General features: G+C 52.0%; 2 protein-coding genes across 3 annotated transcripts in view; one reads left to right on the top strand and one right to left on the bottom strand.

Annotated features, from left to right (window-relative positions):
- Positions 1-257: 257 nt before the first annotated feature.
- MMP21 (matrix metallopeptidase 21) lies at positions 258-9,358 on the top strand. Its single transcript, XM_008057980.1, has 7 exons — positions 258-422; positions 1,618-2,149; positions 3,373-3,512; positions 3,743-3,884; positions 4,775-5,032; positions 8,340-8,512; positions 9,059-9,358. The coding sequence occupies exons 1-7, from the start codon at positions 258-260 to the stop codon at positions 9,356-9,358; spliced, it is 1,710 nt and encodes a 569-aa protein (XP_008056171.1).
- Positions 9,359-11,884: 2,526 nt separating this feature from the next.
- EDRF1 (erythroid differentiation regulatory factor 1) overlaps positions 11,885-17,587 on the bottom strand; it is a 45,475-nt gene continuing 39,772 nt past the window's right edge. The window contains exon 25 of one of the 2 annotated variants that reach the window (XM_008057981.2): positions 11,885-12,505. In XM_008057981.2, the coding sequence (XP_008056172.1) occupies positions 12,337-12,505 (169 nt within the window). In that variant the 3' untranslated portion in view covers positions 11,885-12,336. The remainder of the gene's footprint in view (positions 12,506-17,587) is intronic. The other variant, XM_021712309.1, reaches the window with a different exon arrangement.

The following is a 17,587-nucleotide window of genomic DNA, read 5'->3' as shown; positions in this document are numbered from 1 at the left end:
CACCTGGGGCTGGAATGACCCGAGCCTGGGGCAAACACAGGAGGCTGGAGGGAGGGGAGTTCGCACACCGACAAGAAAGGGGGCCCTGGGGTCTTCAAAGGCCGCGCTCCGGGCCTGCCACGCAGGCATACTTCAGGACGGGGTGAGAAATGCGCCGAAGCCGGGGAGTGGCTGCTTATAAAGGCCATCCGGGCCCTGTTCCCCGGGGAGGGAGACAGGGCCGAAGCCAGGCGGGAGGGTGAGGGCTCAGACCCGCCATGCTCGCAGCCGGGATCTTCCGTCCGACTCTGCTGCTCTGCTGGCTGGCCGGCCCCCGGCCCGCCCGGCCCGAAACCCTCTTCCACAGCCGGGACCACTCGGACCTGGAGCCGTCGTCCCCCCTGCGCCAGGCCAAGCCCATCGCTGACATCCCCGCTGCCCAGGTAGGAGGCCAGAAGGACCGTCCGCACGCCCGCGCACATGCATGCACACACGTGTGTGCACACATGCACCGGCCGGAGCCCGGCGGTGGGAGGACCGGGCCGCGTGCCCGGGCGGAGAAGCCCAGGCCGGCCGGGCCGGGGCGTGAAATGCCTTCGGCGGGTCTTGGGGGAGCCATGATGACCCGACGCTCGACCCCACGGACAGCCCACGGGCCAGCCCTTGGGGGTGAGTGATGTGTCCCTGCGGGAGGGTGTGGAGGGCCGTTCTGAAGACAGGCGGGTGGCGTTGTCCCCTGCGTTCCGTGGCTGCCCATCGGGCCGTTTCTGCAGAGAAGGGACAGCCTTGCGGCGCTTGCCCACGCAGCAGTAGGGGATTCCTGGGGGGGCCGTCAGGGTGGCGTCGTGGACTTCGCTGGAGTCTGCAGTGAAAGCCCAGGCGACGGGCTCTGGGGGGTGGGGCCGGGAGGGGCCAGGAGGAGGCCCTCAGACCCGTCCCGGGCACTGTGGACCTGGGGGTCACCCCACGCCGATGCAGACAGTCCCAAGCTCAGGGCCTGGCACCCAGGTGCCCCCAGAGATGAGGCAGCGAGGGGCCAGCGGCCCACGTCTGCCTCGGCTGTGCCGATCACACACCGTGGCCGGGCCCTCGGCCAGGCCCTCGGCCGCCAGGACCCCGTCTCCCCCCCTCTGTGTGACCGCGAAGGGGCCCGCGGGTCCTCGGACGCCAGCGCTGCCAGGGCGCTCGGTTCTAATTCGAGATCTCAGGCCAGCCTCGCCGCGGCTGCCTCTGTGGTGGGACGCACAGCCCGGCCTCCTGCCCCCTCTCCTCCCCCCCACCGGGGTGGCCCGTCCACCTCCGCCTGGAATCTCTCACCTCCAGCCACAGCCCCTCCTGCCGCCCCCGTCCTGCTCGTCTGGACCCCCGGCGCCTCTGCCTTCACGCTGCCGGCCCAGCCAGGCCACCACTCGGGACCGCAGCCTCACATCCCGCCATGCTCTCCGTGTCCCTTTCTCTCTGGTGTCTTTCTGTCTCTCTCTCTCACTCTGTCTCTCTGACTCTCTCTGTCTCTGTCTCTCTCTGCTGTCTCTCCCCTTCTCTTTCTGTCTCTTTTATGGACTTTGGGGCAGCCTAGGGAGGGCGGGGGCACCCAGTGGGAGACAGCCCCGTGCACCCGGGTGTGTTTCTCTCCCACAGCGGTTCCTGTCCAGATACGGATGGTCGGGGGCACAGGCTGCCTGGGGTCCCAGCCTTGGAGGGCCACCAGAGGCCACCCCGGGCGCCGCCTTGGCCGAGGCCGTGCGCAGGTTCCAGCAGGCGAACAGACTGCCAGCCAGTGGGGAGCTGGACGCCGCCACTCTGGCGGCCATGAACAGGCCACGCTGTGGGGTCCCCGACACACGGCTGCCCCCCCCGGCCGCCCAGACCCCGCCGCCCCCAGGCCTGCTCCACAGGGCCCGACCCAAACGCTTCCTGCAAATGCTGCTGCCCGGGCCGGGCCGGCAGCCAGAAGGCTCCCTGGACGGTGGGGCCACCAGGGCCTTCTCCAAAAGAGTCCTGACCTGGAGGTTGGTGGGCGAGGCCTTCAGCAGCCAGCTGTCCGTGGCGGAGCAGAGATACATCTTCCGACTGGCCTTCAGGATGTGGAGCGAGGTGACGCCGCTGGACTTCCAGGAGGACCTCACAGCCCCCGGGGCCGTGGTCGACATCAAACTGGGCTTTGGGAGAGGTAAGAAGGCTGTGGGCTCGGCCGCGCTGCCAGTTCTGCGGGCCTGTCTGTCCCCACCCCGCAGGCACCGTCCTCTGGGCCGCCTGGGGAGGTCCACCTGCTTGTCTCAGCCACCTGCAGGAGGGGGCTCCAGCCCCCACCGCCGGGCCTGCTCTGAGGTGACACTTGTCAGGCCAGATGGATGGGCTCGGAGATGTCACCCTGCAGAGCGCCTGGCAGTCAGCCACACGGGGACACCGGGCAAGCCCAGGCTTGCCATCTGGGAGGCTCACCCCCAGACCCACGGGCTCTTCAGATCACACACTCGCTCCCCTCCCGCCTCTCGTCCCCTGGGGAGCAGGAGCAGGGGTCAGGCCCGGGCACTGCCCCCGTGGACTGGAAGAAATGTCTGAGTTTTTCTGCAGACCAGCTGTGAGCGGGGGTGCTCAGGGCCGTCTGGCCGGTCTCACTGGGCCAGAGTCCTGCAGAGACAAGCGCAGGGACGAGGCTGGCGGAAAAGCCACCCGCCTGTAAGGGACGGCGACCTCTCGGCTGCAGTTCGGATGCAGCTCTGACCTTGTCCCCTCCACAAGCCCTCGGTCATTCCCGGGTCCCCAGCCTGCACTCACCCGGCCGGTAACGCCTCCTTCTCCCTCTGCCCTCTTGGCACTTGACCCTCAGCTCTGCTTCTGCCAGTCTTCAGGCTTTGTAAACCTGCTGTGTGTGTATGTATGATATGTGTGTGTGTGTGTGTGTGTGTGTGTGTATTTTTTTTTTTTTGAGTTGGAGTCTCACTCAGTTGCCCAGGCTGGAGTGCAGTGGCACGCTCCTGGCCACCGCAGCCTCGATCTTTTGGGCTCCGGCGACCCTTCCACCTCAGCCTTCCAAGTAGCTGGAACTACAGGCGTGCACCTCCATGCCTGGCTAACTTTTTGATTTATTGTAGAGACGAAGTCTTGCCAAGTTGCCCAGGCTGGCCTCCAGCCCGTGGGCTCAGGCAATCCTCTCGCCTCGGCCTCCCAAAGTGCTGCGATGACAGGCGTGAGCCACCGCGCCCGGCATCGACCTGCCGCTTGTAAACTGCCTCATGTTGGGGAGTTATTCATTGTCGCTGGCATCCAAGCCTCCACCCCCGCACGCCCCCTCCTGGAGGCCGCGGGTCCTGTCCCGTCTGTGCTGGGCCAGGCGTCTGTCTGTCGGGCTGCCCGTTCCTGGCGCACCGACCGCCGCCTTTTCCCCTCCAGGCCGGCACCTGGGCTGTCCACGGGTTTTCGACGGGGGCGGCCAGGAGTTCGCCCACGCCTGGCGCCTGGGCGACATCCACTTCGACGACGACGAGCACTTCACGCCCCCCAGCAGCGACATGGGCATCAGCCTCCTCAAGGTCGGTGGCCCTGGGCCGCTCACTCCGCCAGGCCCCCAGCCAGAGCCTTCCCCAAGAAGCGTCCCTGTCTTCCCACGGCGACTCTGTCCCCGGGGGTGACTCCCCTCGCCCCCCGTCATAGCCAGCTGCGTGACACGCGCCGCTCCTGGCCAAGCAGGGGCTGTGTCCTCTGGGCCGTGGGGATCGCCCCGGCGGGGCCGGGCGCCGACGGCCTGTGTCCCCCGCTCTAGGTGGCCGTCCATGAAATCGGCCACGTCCTGGGCCTGCCTCACACCTACAGGACGGGCTCCATAATGCAGCCGAATTATGCTCCCCAGGAAACTGCGTTTGAGCTGGACTGGTCAGACCGAAAAGCCATTCAGAGGCTGTACGGTAGGTAAGGCTGTGCTGGGAGGTCCCCTGGAGCTCGCGGAGGGGACTTGGGACTCCAGCGCCCAGCAGGACCCCAGAGGGCACAGTTGTACCACTCCAAAGCCCTCCAGCGCCACAAGGCCATTGATGCTCTTAGTTGAAAGTGGTCCTGCCCAGACTGTAGACCCTGGTGAAGAGCAAAGCACGTTCCCAAGACAAGCCCCCATGTGTCCTTGCTTCATGGTCCACACGCATTCACTGGGAGCAAAGAGGACACAGGGGTTGTCTAGACACCAGTGGGCCCCGGCGCGTGGCAGCCCGCAAGAGACACACAGACTGGAAGCCCGAGGCAAAGAACAGGGTCGGCTTTGATCTCTGTTTAACTGTTCGGTTCATTATCTAATTAAAGTGATTCGTGATTTAGCGCAGAGGCCCCAGGGAAGGAAAGCTGCCCACCTCTTTTCCATTTGAAACGTGCCGAGTCTGTTTTACTCACATCCTTCTCTGTTCTCGGCATTCAGTGTCTTTGGAGACAACGAAAGCCAGGACGCGCGCACATTCCCCAGTTGAAATCTCACTCCCGGGTGTGCCCAGAGTCAAACTTCGCCCCTCTCACGAAGTCAGATTGGCCATCACAGGAGGCATCAGCCCGCTGGCCTCCAAATCGAGATGCTTCTGAGAGTGACCGAGAGCACTGTGACCAGATGACCGACTCCTGGAGCGGGGACTGGCGAGCACCCCGGGGTCTCCAGTTCCCACCCAGCTCACTTCTGGTCTGACAGGGTTTCTCACTTGAACAGAAAACCCCAGCCCTGCCGCTGTCGCTGTTCGAGCCACCTAGGGAAGCAGACCAGTTGGTTCTTGGACCCTGTGACATGCGGCTGCATTTGCCTTTTCCTCTTCCGCTTAAGGTTCGTGCGAAGGATCGTTTGACACTGCCTTTGACTGGATCCGCAAAGAGCGAACCCCATATGGAGAAGTGGTGGTGAGATTCAGCACGTATTTCTTCCGCAAGAGCTGGTACTGGCTCTATGAAAATCGGCACAACAGGACACGCTACGGGGACCCCATCCAAATCCTCATCGGCTGGCGCGGGATCCCAACACAAAACATAGACGCCTTCGTCCACATCTGGACGTGGAAAAGAGATGTGCGTTATTTTTTTAAAGGTAAAGATGCTTTGGGGATGGCTCTTTCTTTTTTTTGAACAGATGCATGCAGAATCACGTTTGGAGCCCCTACCGAGGAATCCGTTGGAACGCTCTTGGAATCACTGGCATAATTTTTGTCTCCTCCATAAGACTGAAGTTCTGTGAGCACGAGGATTGGGTTGCAGCCTCGGAACTTTTTTTTTCAAAAGAAGGCACTTAAATCACTGGATGCCTGAATGAATGAGTGAGTGAACTCCACGAGGCACTGAGGTGGTTGCCAAAAAACTGTAAGGCAGTCTTAACTTGGTGTGGAGGAGAACAAAACCAAACCAAACCAAACACATTGGAAGCCTATGTTTTGAAAGGGCAGATCCGGCCGGGCTCGGTGGCTCAGCCTGTAATCCCAGCACTTTGGGAGGCCGAGGTGAGTGGATTGCCTGAGCCCGCGGGTTCGAGATCTGCCTGGGCAACTTGGTGAGACCTCATCTCTACAATAAATCAAAAATCAGCCAGGCGTGGTAGTGTGCGCCTGTAGTTCCAGCTACTTGGAAGGTTGAAGTGGAAGGATCGCCAGAGCCCAGCAGGTCGAGGCTGCGGTGGCCGGGAGCGGCCACTGCCTCCAGGCTGGGTGACAGAGTGAGACTCCAACTCAAAAAGAAAAAGAAAAAAAAAGTAAGGGCAGATCCAGCAGAGGTGATCACTGCCACCTGGAACCGGGTGCTGGCGTCGCGTCCTTGGGAGTCAGGGATTGGCCTGGACTTAGGGGTGGGTTCCCGGGATCTGGGATGCCCAGCAACGGGTCCCCGGAATGGCAAGCGAGTGGGGGCGGGGCGGGGCAGGCAAGCAGCAGAGGCACAGCCTTCAAGCTGGGCGTGCAGGAGACGCGAGCGACAGCGGAGTCCGTCCAGGCTGGCAGGAGACCCACCCGGATGAGCTGAGGCTGGAAAGCGCCGCTGGCCCGGCCACGGGGAGCCTCCGATGCCAGGGTCAGGGACTGGATGCCACTGAGCAGGCAGGGAGGATCCATTTCCAAGCAGAGAAGACCCGTGTTGTGCTTGGAGGCAGGAACAGCGGCGGCGTGACCTGGAGGTGGCGGCCAAGGTGCCAGCCGGACTGGGTCTTCCTGCTGCCACGCCTCCTCGTTCCACACCCCCTTGCCTGGTACCCCCAGTTCCTGAGGCATGCCAGCCTTTGCACAGCCCAAGGGCACGGAGTCTGGTCGCACACGAGGTTTTGTGGCCACGGCTTTTCCCTTTCCCTTCCCAGAGACAAGCCGTGCGCTCTCTGCCTGAGTCATGGTGAGCCTCTTGCTTTAACCTGCTCCCAAAGAGTTAACAAGAGCCAACCCGAAAGGACTTTATATGCAGACTTAACCGGGATCGTGTGCATGCATTTGGCCTTAATTTCCCTTCACATCACACAAAGGAAGATTTTAGTCAGGTTACATAAAAGCGATTGCCTTATGGCAGACTTGTACGGTTCTGGTCTTTCGGAGTCCCGAACAAGAACTCGGGTTGGCCACACGGCAAGAATCTGAATTACAGAATTAGGCCATCAGGGGAGACTGTGACATTTCATTCTCGGCTGTATTTTATTCTCAGCGCTTTAAAAAAATCTTTAATCCGCTGTGAATGCTTTTAACTTAAAAAAGCATTCCGGTTTGAGCGAATTGCATCTGTAACTGGACACGTCACGTAGTTCTCAATGGGAAACCTTTCCAAACATATTAAATGTTTGGTTGCGAAGGAATGCAACTGCTCGGCCTGTTCTGGGAGTTGTGCACACAGACATCTCACTCAGTGGACTTAGTCTGTTGTATGTTGGTAACCTGCCACGTATTCAGGATTAGGAACTAATAAGAAAAGCCTAGAATAGCCCCCTACCGTTTCAGAGCATGAAATTAGCATTTATGCTCTGAAACAAAACGGGGCAAAGTTGCAAGGTATTTTTTCGTAGGACGTCCAGTTAGTCTCCCTTGGGTGAATTCGAGAGTCCGGGGTATTGCATCCCTGGTTCAACCTAGGCTCTGAATTTGGGTGAGTCACTCCACCTCTTTACTCCAGTGTCTTCAACTGTAAAATGGGGGTGGTGGTGGAACTAGATGATTCTAAAAGGCTGGAAACGGTATAATCCAATAATAAGCATCATGGTTTCTTCCATAGGAAGAGGGCTTATATTGATTAGGATAGAAAAATGATTCCAACCCGTGGGCCACTAACACATATAAGGAGGATTTTTGGATTACAAAGGAAGAAAAAAATTAAGACACACAGGTAAAAAAGAATACGTTATTTTTGTTGTTGCTGTTGTTTTTTTTTTTGTGTTGGAGTCTCACCCTGTCGCCCAGGCTAGAGGGCAGTGTCACGCTCCTGGCCACCACAGCCTCAACCTGCTAGGCTCTGGCGGTCCTTCCACCTCAGCCTTCCAAGTATCCGGAACTACAGGCACGCACTACCACGCCCAGTTAATTTTTTTATTTATTGTAGAGATGAGATCTCGCCAAGGTGCCCAGGCGGGTCTCGAACCCGCGGGTTCAGGCAATCCACCCACCTCAGCCTCCCAAAGTGCAGGATTACAGGCTGAGCCACTGAGCCCGGCTTGTTACTTTTAATGAGATGATGATCATGGACTGTGGGGTTCAATGCGAAAAGCAGTCAACAATCTAACCACAGCAATGATGTCTAAGAAAAATGCATTGGGTTGGGCACATGGCTCACACCTGTAATCCCAGCACTTTGGGAGGCCAAGGCAAGAGGACTGCTTGAGCCCAGGAGTTTGAGACCAGCCCAGGCAACATAGCGAGAACTTGATTTTTTTTTTTCTTGAGTTGGAGTCTCACTCCATCGCCCAGGTTGGAGTGCAGTGGTATGTTCACTGCCACGTGATCCTTCCACCTCAGCCTTTCAAGTAGCTGGAACTTACAGGTGTGCACCACCATGCCCACCTACTTTTTTGATTTATTGTAGAGACAAGGTCTCGCTAAGTTGCCCAGGCGGGTCTCGAACCCGTGGGCTCAGGCAATCCTCTTGCCCCAGCCTCCCAAAGTGCTGGGATTACAGGCTTGAGCCGCCATGCCTGGCATGAGAATTCGATTCTTAACCCCCCAAAAAAGTACTACTGGGGTCAAACCTAGAAGTAATGTAAGACCTAGAAAAATTGTTAGTTTGAGGGAGGTTTCAGACGCTGAAAGCCCTGCCTTCTCCTGGCTTCAGGGCAAAACATCCTACGTGACTGGCTGAGACCTATGTCGAAAGGTGCCCTCTTGGTCACGTGTCCTGTGGTTTAATGTGAACAAGCTACATTAACGTGTTTCGGTTGGCTCCAGGAAACCAATACTGGAGCTATGACAGTGAAGAGGACCAGGCCCACACAGCAGATGAACGAGGAAGACGCTACCCCCGACTGATTTCGGAAGGCTTTCCCGGCGTCCCGAGCCCCCTGGACACGGCCTTTTTTGAACGAAGGCAGCAGCTAATCTACTTCTTCCAGGAGTCGCTTGTAAGCAGAAGGCTCTCCAGCCTAGCGCCGGGAGTCCTCCCTAACAGGGGTTTGTCAGGTTAAAAGCTGTCTTTTTGTTTGTTCTTGTTTTCTGGAGTTGGAGACGCACTCTGTCACCCGGGCTGGAGCGCAGTGGCACGCACACAGCCACCGCAGCCTCGACCTGCTGGGTGCAGGTGATCCTTCCGCCTCGGCCTTCCAAGTAGCCGGAAATAGAGGCATGCGTCACAACACCCGGCTAATTCTTTGATTTATTGTAGAGACAAGGTCTCACCAAGTTACCCAGGCTGGTCTCGAACCCGTGCGCTCAGGCAATCCTCTCACCTTGGCCTCCCAAAGCCCTGGGATTATAGGCATGAGCCACTGCGCCCGGCAAAAGCTGTTCTAATTACTGCAGATCTAAATAGCCATGGCAGATAATTAAGATGAAAGTTAAGTTCAAATTAAAAGAATTGGGTGCAAAGTCAGATTTACTTACCTCTCTGCTATAAATTGACCTAAAACTCAATACTTTCCAGAAAAGCCATCTTACTATTTGCTTTGCAGGTATTTGCATTTGATGTCAACAGAAATCGACTACTTAGTTCTTACCCGAAGAAGATTACTAAAGTTTTTCCAGCAATAGTACCACAAAACCATCCTTTCAGAAATATAGATTCCGCTTACTACTCCTATGCACACAACTCTGTCTTCTTTTTCAAAGGCAATGCGTACTGGAAAGTAGTTAATGACAAGGACAAACAACGGAATTCTTGGCTTCCTTCTAATGGCTTATTTCCAAAGAAGTCTATTTCAGAGAAGTGGTTTGACGTTTGTGATGTCCATATGTCCACACTGAACATGTAATAAGAGAAAACTGGAAAGAGACACAGGACTTCTCTTGTAAGAGAAAAATATCTCCTTTCCTTCACAGAGAAAATGAACCAGGTTTTTAGTAGCTAAAGCTGAGGATGGTTCCCCAAGTTAAAACCCAATTGGAAAAGTATTATTTGAACTTTTAAAATACTTGATTTAAAAATCAGTTGCTCAGGCAAAAAATAATTCATCAGATAATTTTGCCTATTTTTTTTTTTGGAAGGTTAACTGCACCCCCGCACCACACACACACCCAAAAGCAAGCATCCCAAGGAATCCCTACCTTTGCTTTCCCCTGTGTGGCATTCTGCCTTGTCTCAATGCCACCTGCCCTACCCAGTGGGTGGGCGCTGTGAAGGTGGCCAGAACCTGGGTCCATTTATCAAGGAAGGAGCTGCTACTCTCAAGGGTATGGCAGTGACTTTGTGGGGGGATTCAACGGGAAAGGTCAGAGAATTGAAATTAACTGCACATAAAAATCCCTGTCACTGTGACCTTTCTTTAACTCTGGACAGAATACAAAAGGCTTTCACATGTATTTCTCTCTTGATCTTTACAACTCCCTCAGAGCGGCAGGACATAAACACTGCGCACGTTTCTAGTTGAAGAAACTAGTCCATTAGTTTAAAAAAGAGTTCAAAGTCAAATCCAGCGGTAGCTCTGGGACCCTATCTCCAGTCCATGGGGTCTCAGGCCCTGCAGCCAGGTATGCTCTATGGTTGGACGTGGGGTCTGCATCCCAAATGTTCCTGCTTTCCAGCTCACTGTATTCATTTAGTGCTCTCTGCCTCCAGGGCAGGGACACTTTATAGGACAGTCTCCTTATGTCCTGAAGGCCAGACTACAAAATTAAGACTCTTGAAGCTAGCTGGATCATTTATTTTTCCAGTATCAGTTATACCTAGGATAGGCACTATGTCCCTTATAACTTTTACATAATAGGGCTGTTCTTTTTTTTTTCTGAGTTGAAGTCTCATTCTGTCACCCAGGCTGGAGTGCAGTGACACACTCACGGCCACCCCAGCGTCGACCTGCTGGGCTCCAGCAATCAGGCCACAGATACATTTCTTCGAAAGGAACAGCTAAAATACAGGCAATTTAAGAAGCTTTCATTTAAAGTCAGGAAATTACAAATGCATTTTTTTTTTTTTTGAATAGGAGTCTCACTCTGTCACCCAGGCTGGAGAGCAGTGGCATGCTCCCGGCCACCTCAGCCTCAACTTGCTGGATTCAGGTGATCCTTCCACCTCAGCCTTCCATGTAGCTAGAACTACAGGCACACACACCACGCCCGGCTAATTTTTTGATTTACTGTAGAGACTAGGTCTTGCCAAGTTGCTCAGGCTGGTCTCAAACCCGTGGGCTCAGGCAGTCCTCTCACCTTGGCCTCCCAAAGTGCTGGGATTATAGGCATGAGCCACCACACCCGGCCTACTAATACATTTATAAGGATCTTTTTCCCCTGTAGAAACTTTTGTGTTATTGCTCTGGCAAGGGAAGATAGCTAGACTTTATACCTCCTTGCTTAAAAACAACTTTTCCTTTTGACTGAAAGGCTGTTCAGCTCAGGAGAGGGCCTGGGAGACAAGAGAAGCAACACTAATATCCCTAGCCCCAGCTTGCTTCCACAGAAGTAGGAAAAGCCTTTTTAAATTCATTAACCCAAAAGAAAATATAAACAAGAGAAGTAGCAGAGTTTAACTAGCAAAGACTGTTTTATTCTGTGTGTGCACTTGCTGCAAGGGGAAGCAATGACAGTGGTCCCGAAATGAGACATTGCTGATTTTGTGCAACTACTTTTCAATTTAGGCTAAACTTTAAATGCTTCGGTGATTACTTTTTACAAACGGAAGCACATCTGTGTCCCAAGGACAATGCAAACAAAATAAACTAGGAAGTAGACAAATAGCAAGAGAGCATTCTGCTAAGCTATAATAGATGTCAGCTCACTGTCAACAAAAACACCCGATGGCATTTCTGCTCACTGCGTAAAAGAAAGCAGTTGGCAAAAATCCAGCTTAAAACCCGTTTATTCCAGACAATATTCTGGCATGGATCAGATTCCTTCACAGAGGCATGCTGGTACGGGGGCTGCTACCTTGGGGAAGGTCTGTGCTGCCTGCGGCCTGCAGGGAGACCCCCGCATCCTGACACCACAGCTGCCCCGGGCCCAGACAGCAGACCTGCCCTCCACGGGGTCGTGCACTGGAGTCCGGACAGTGCCCCTGCCCCGGAAGTCTGCTGATTTGCATGGCACACCGTCTTGCTTGAAACTGAAAGTATTCATTATGAACAAAAACAGCCTTGGACACCGTAGGCACAGAAGATAACAGAGGATGTTTATATGCAACCTGATAAGGGCCACACAGCAGCAGCAAGTAGCAAGTAAAACATTCGAGTGGAAATCTCGTAGGTGCCAGAGTCTTAATGTTTTGAGCTTTGCTTTGTCAAGTTTATTAGTTAGGCTGAGTTCAAATCAAAACTTGATGTGAAGAATGCAAAACGGAAAAATACAAAGACGTTTTAAATAAATAGTTTATTTATTCAAAATAGTTTTCTTACCTTATTCACAGTTTCAAGTTTAAAATGAAAAAAAGGGTAGTACCTATTTTCTTGATCAACTGCTCATATAAAGTCAAAGACAAATGAATCCCTTCAAAACAGACATTAAATACAGCAAATTGCACAACAGCTAGCTTGGGAAATCCTGCACTGAAGCTGAAAAAGGACACACTTTTTCCTGTGCAATTTAGAAGGAAATATTGTAGACGTATACGAAGTCTCTTTAACCCACTTGAACCTGTGAAATAATCTGGGTTAAAGTTCTCTTGACCAAAGGAACCTTTTATCTAAAATAATCATACCTTAAATGAAACAAAGCACCAAATGGACAAACCAGCTCCAGGGTTAGAAGGCACTGACAGCGCGTCTATGGACAGCGCTTCTAGGGACGCAGCTCTGCGTGCGAGTCACTGACCGGCGCCCGCACCACTGCCACCGCCAGCAAGCTGGTCCAGCAGCTGGATGACAGTGTCGATTCTTTCCAGCAGAGGTGCATTCTTGTTTGCAGTAGCTCTCAAAAGCTGGGAGTAAATCTGCTTGTTGGTTTTGAGGACCACATCTTCTTCAATGTTACTGCTGGATTAAAAAAAAAAAAGGTAAGGGAACAGCGATGCCCACCAACAGCTCAGAGAAGCAGGTGCTCCGTTACTGCTGATATCACACCTATCTTCATTTTTGAGTTGCAGTCTCAACTCCGTGGCCCAGGCTGGAGAGCAGTGGCACGCTCACGGCCACCCCAGCAGTGACCCACTGGGCTCCAGCGATCCTTCCGCCTTAGCCTTCCAAGTAGCTGGAACTACAGGCACATGCTACCACGCCCGGTTGATTTTTGATTTATTGTAGAGACAAGGTCTCACCAAGCTGCCCAGGCTGGTCTCGAACCTGTGGGGCTCAGGCAATCCACTCGCCTCGGCCTCCCAAAGTGCTGGGATTGTACGCTGAGCCACCGAGCCCGACAACACCTACCTTCTTACACTGATTGCTCATGGGCCTGTTTTAGACATTGATTTCAACACATCAATGAAAACCAATCTCATTCTTTTTATAAATATCTGAGTGCCTGCCTACCATGTGCCAGGAACTGCTGATGGCAGAGAACAAAACAGACAAAAGAAGTCCCTGCCTTTGTATAATCTGCATTCTTTTGAGGCAGGGGGAGGCAATGGGGGAAGACTTACAGTAAACAACTGAGAAAAAAAAGAGTTGGATGAAAATGGCATGGAGAAAACACAGTGGAGGTGGGCAGGGGCTGGGGAGCCATGCAGTATTTCCCCCACTCCGCAGGCCTGTAGAAAGAGCCTCAGGCTCCAACCGCCATGGACTTAAGCACAGACTTCTGCTTTACAGGAACTGCTGTACCTTATTTACTCTAGAAATGTCAGTGCATGAGCTGGGCACTTTAGGAGGCCGAGGTGAGAGGACTGCCTGAGCCTGTGGGTTTGAGACAGCCTGGGCCACTTGGCGAGACCTCATCTCTACAATAAATCAAAGAATTACAGCTGGATGAGGTGGCGCGTGCCTGTGGCTCCAGCTACTTGGAAGGCTGAGGCGGTAGGATCACCTGAGCCCAGCAGGTTGAGGCTGCAGTGACGATAAGCGTGCCACTGCACTCCAACCTGAGCGACAGAGTGAGAGTGACTCAAAAAAAAAAGAAATGTCGGTGCAACTTCTGAAGAATGCCCCTAAGCTGAAGAGGCCCATACAGTACTCCATTTTCAAACTGTAAGTTTACAGTTCTGAAATATCTTCTTATGATGAATCAATGAATTATATTTGTTACTACTGGACAAGATTAGCAATTATGTGGCAGTTCATTTCTAGCATCCTTTTTCTAAGTGAGTCCAGATGTAACTAGCACACACCCTGGATCACAGAACCAGGTGACACTACTAACAATTCCACGACTCTACGGTGTACCTGACCACAGCTAAGCCTTACAATGACCCTGTCTCCTCAGACAGGCAAGGACAAGTGGTTTTGTAGATGCAAACGTTAAAGCCCAGGAGGGCTAACAATTGAGATCCAAGTCAAAACCCCAAGCGTCCAGACTTCAAACGCCACGCCCTTTCTCCTGCCCAGTGTGCACATTCTCTCCCCTCCACCAGGTGCCTGCCAGTCAGGCCTGCAGAGACACCAGGAGTGCAGAGCCTCCTTCCCCAGGCCAGGGTTCTCTGGCTGTCAAGAACTCCCCTTGGCCTTTGTTCCTGGCTCCATTCCTTCCTACTCCACAGGATCCACGTTCCTTTCTTTCTTCTTTTTCTGAGTCGGAGTCTCACTCGGTCGCCCAGACTGGAGTGCAGTGGCCGCTCCCGGCCACCGCAGCTTGACCTGCTGGGCTCCAGCGATCCTTCCGCCTCAGCCTTCCGAGTAGCTGGAACTGCAGGAGCACGCGACTACGCCTGGCTAATTTTTTTTATTTACTGTGGAGATGAGGTCTCGCCAAGTGGCCAGGCTGGTCTTGAACCCCACCCCTGGGCTCAGGCCATCCTCTCACCTCGGCCTCCAAAAGAGCTGGGATAATGGGCTTGAGCCACCGTTTCTGGCTGACACTTTCCCTGTCTTTAGAGACCCATCTTCCTGTTGATCCCACTAACCCTCCTCCTGGGAGAAAAAAAGAAGAGAACAGAATAGGGCTTAATAATTAAAATACTAATGTTTTTAGATTCCAACAGAGTTACAGGGAAATCTAAGAAAATTAAAGTTTCTGGATTCATTGTAACTGCACTGACACTGTCCTGATAAAAATTAGTTTTGTTAGGTTGAGTTTTTTTTCTTTCTAGATTAAGATTTATTTGCTTTTGTACTATATTTTAATACTCATTGTTTTAGCACATTTTGACCTCTTGACATTTTGGTGGCTCTGGAGTTTAATATAATGAAAAACTATAAAAGTAGAAGTAATCTCTTCAGGAAGCCCCCTGCTACAGTGCCGAGAAAAGATTCCTTAGATTTATGGGGTTGTTTCCAGCAATATGTACATTTAATATTTGATTAAGATTAGTAAAAAGGAAAATAAAAAACAGAGTTAGCTGTGGGAAAAAAGAAAACCTTATGAAATGATGGAGACGAGACCTCTGAATAGGGGTCAGAGTTCCATAAATCTGTTGACAGGAAAGGATTAAGGAAGGACATGGTTTGTCAAAACTGGAAGACAAAGATGTAGGATTCAGTAGTATGATTAGAACAAATCAAAGGTTTTTATTGTCTGTTTTGGTTGTTTATGAGTCAGAGTCTCTGTCACCCAGGCCAGAGTGCAGTGGCACAATCATGGCTACTGCAGCCTCGAACCGCTGGGCTCAGGCGATCCTTCCGCCTCAGCCTTCCAAGTAGCTGGGATGTCAGGTGTGTGCCACCACACCCGGCTAATTTTTTAAAAACTTATTGTAAAGACAAGGTCTCATCATGTTGCCCAAGCTGTTCTCAAACTCCTAGGCTCAAGCAGTCCTCTTGCCTTTTAGAATTAGAGGTGCGAGCCACCGTGCCTGGCCTCACAGCAAGAGCTTGTAAACTCATGATTCCAGCAGTCATCAATGTCTTTAGGCACACAGGAGACAACGTCCACGGAGAATAATTCACATTTTGAACATCATTTCTCATTTTTAAGTGCTACTGCCTTAATTAATACCAGAAAGCTAGCTAGCTATCTATCTATCTATCTATCTATCTATCTATCTATCTATCTATCTTTCTATCTATCTATCTTTTTGAGTTGGAGTCTCACTCTGTCACCCAGAGTGGAGTGCTGTGGAACGCTCACGGCCACCGCAGCCTTGACCAGCTGGGTTCAGGCGATCCTTTCGCTTCAGCCTTCCAAGTAGCTGGAACTACAGGCATGAGCCACCATGCCCAGTTAATTATCTGATTTGTTGGAGAGACCAAGTCTTGCCACATTGCCCAGGCTGGTCTCAACTCCCTGGGCTCTGGCAATCCTCTCGCCTCCACCTCTCAAAGCGCTGGGATTACAGGCGTGAGACACTGCGCACGGCTCAGAGAGTAATCTGTATTTTCTCTAAGGTTATCAAAGGTTTTGTGAATGTTAAATTCCCCCCAACGAAACACATCCAATCTCAGGCTGAGGTTGTAGATAAGGAATGCACTTTCAACATGCACGTTTCCTGTATCGGGGTTGGATTGTGGGAAGGCAGGAGGAGGTTGGCCTGAGACTGAGACTCGCCCAGAACAACGGAGTCCTTGCCAAGTCCACCCTCCCTCTCCAACAGACTAAACACACCGAAGGCCAAGAGGCTGGCAGACCACTGCAAGTGTGCAGGCAGACCCTCTCTGCGGGGCTACACAAAGGGAAGACATGAAGAAACACCTAGGGCACTCTACACACAGGGAACCGCCGGGAGAGCTTGAAGCCTGTGGTGCCCAGAAGGTAACCATGGCAACAGAAAAACCCAACCACTGCTCACCTCCAGACTAGAAAAATGAACTCAACTCCCCATACTAAAGGCTTAGCAGGGGAAAAGCGCGAAAACTTTCCAGGCAAAACGTTTTTTTCCCTAAGTCTCTACTGTCAGACATGAGATGTCCAGTTTTCAACAAACTACAGCTACATGAAAGGCAAGGAAAAGATAACACACTTCCAAGAGACAAAGAATTAACAGAATGAGAGTCAAATATGACACAGAAGCTGGAACTACCTCACAGGAAATTTTAAATGACTTTAAATTTAAATTGACATGTTAAAAGTGCATGGAAAACCTGAACACCATGCAAGATCAGACAGGTAACTTCATCAGAGAGCTAGAAATGACAAGAAAGAAGCTAACAAAAATGCTAGAACTTAGGAACACTAACAGAGACAGAAGAATGACCGCAACAAGCTCAACTGCAGATTATCAAAACCAAGTCCAAACTAAATCACAAAAGGTAAAAAAGGCACTAAAAAACCCCAGCAGAATATCTAAGGGCTGTGACAATACTGGACAGTCTAGCAGGTGTAACTGGGACTCCAGAAAAACAAGAGAACAGAACAGACTGAATAAAGGTGAATGGTGAGAAAACACACAGGCCAGAAGACAGTGCAGTGGTATCTTTAAAGCGCTGAATGAAAAAGACTGTCAACCCAGAACTCTACACTCTGCAAAAAAGATTTTCCAAAACTGAAAAAGGAATAGAGACTCTCTCAGACAATTAAAAAATAAAACAAAACAAAACAGAATTCACTGCTAGCAGGTCTATGTTACCAAAAATGTTAAAGGAAGCTTTTCAGTGAGGAGATGTATGATACCAGACAGAAATTTATATAGAAAGGTTCAAAGCAATGAAAATGAAATAAAGGTAAATCAAATTCCTTGTTCTCCTTAATTGCTCTAAAAGATAAGTGTCTAAAGCAAAAACTAGCAGCAGTATATTGTGTATTTATGACATATGTATAGCAGCAGTACCACACATGGGAGGAAGGAACTGGGCATACACTGTTTTAAGGTCTTTACAATAAATGTAAAGCAGGTTGGGTGTGGCGGTCCATGCCTGTAAGCCCATCACTTTGGGAGGTCAAGGAAGAAGGACTGCTTGAGGTCAGAAGTTCAAGACCAGCCTGGGAAACATAGTGACACCCCATCTCTCAAATAAACAAACAGGCTGGGCTCAGTGGCTCAGCCTGTAATCCCGCGCCTTGGGAGGCTGAGGTGAGTAGATTGCCTGAGCCCG

The sequence above is a fragment of the Carlito syrichta genome, unplaced genomic scaffold (genome assembly GCF_000164805.1).
Source record: "Carlito syrichta isolate Samal-C Ts95f unplaced genomic scaffold, Tarsius_syrichta-2.0.1 Scaffold303179, whole genome shotgun sequence".
Lineage (NCBI taxonomy): Eukaryota > Metazoa > Chordata > Mammalia > Primates > Tarsiidae > Carlito > Carlito syrichta.
The sequence above is the reverse complement of the archived record's forward strand: the minus strand, read 5'-3'. Positions and strand labels throughout refer to the sequence as shown.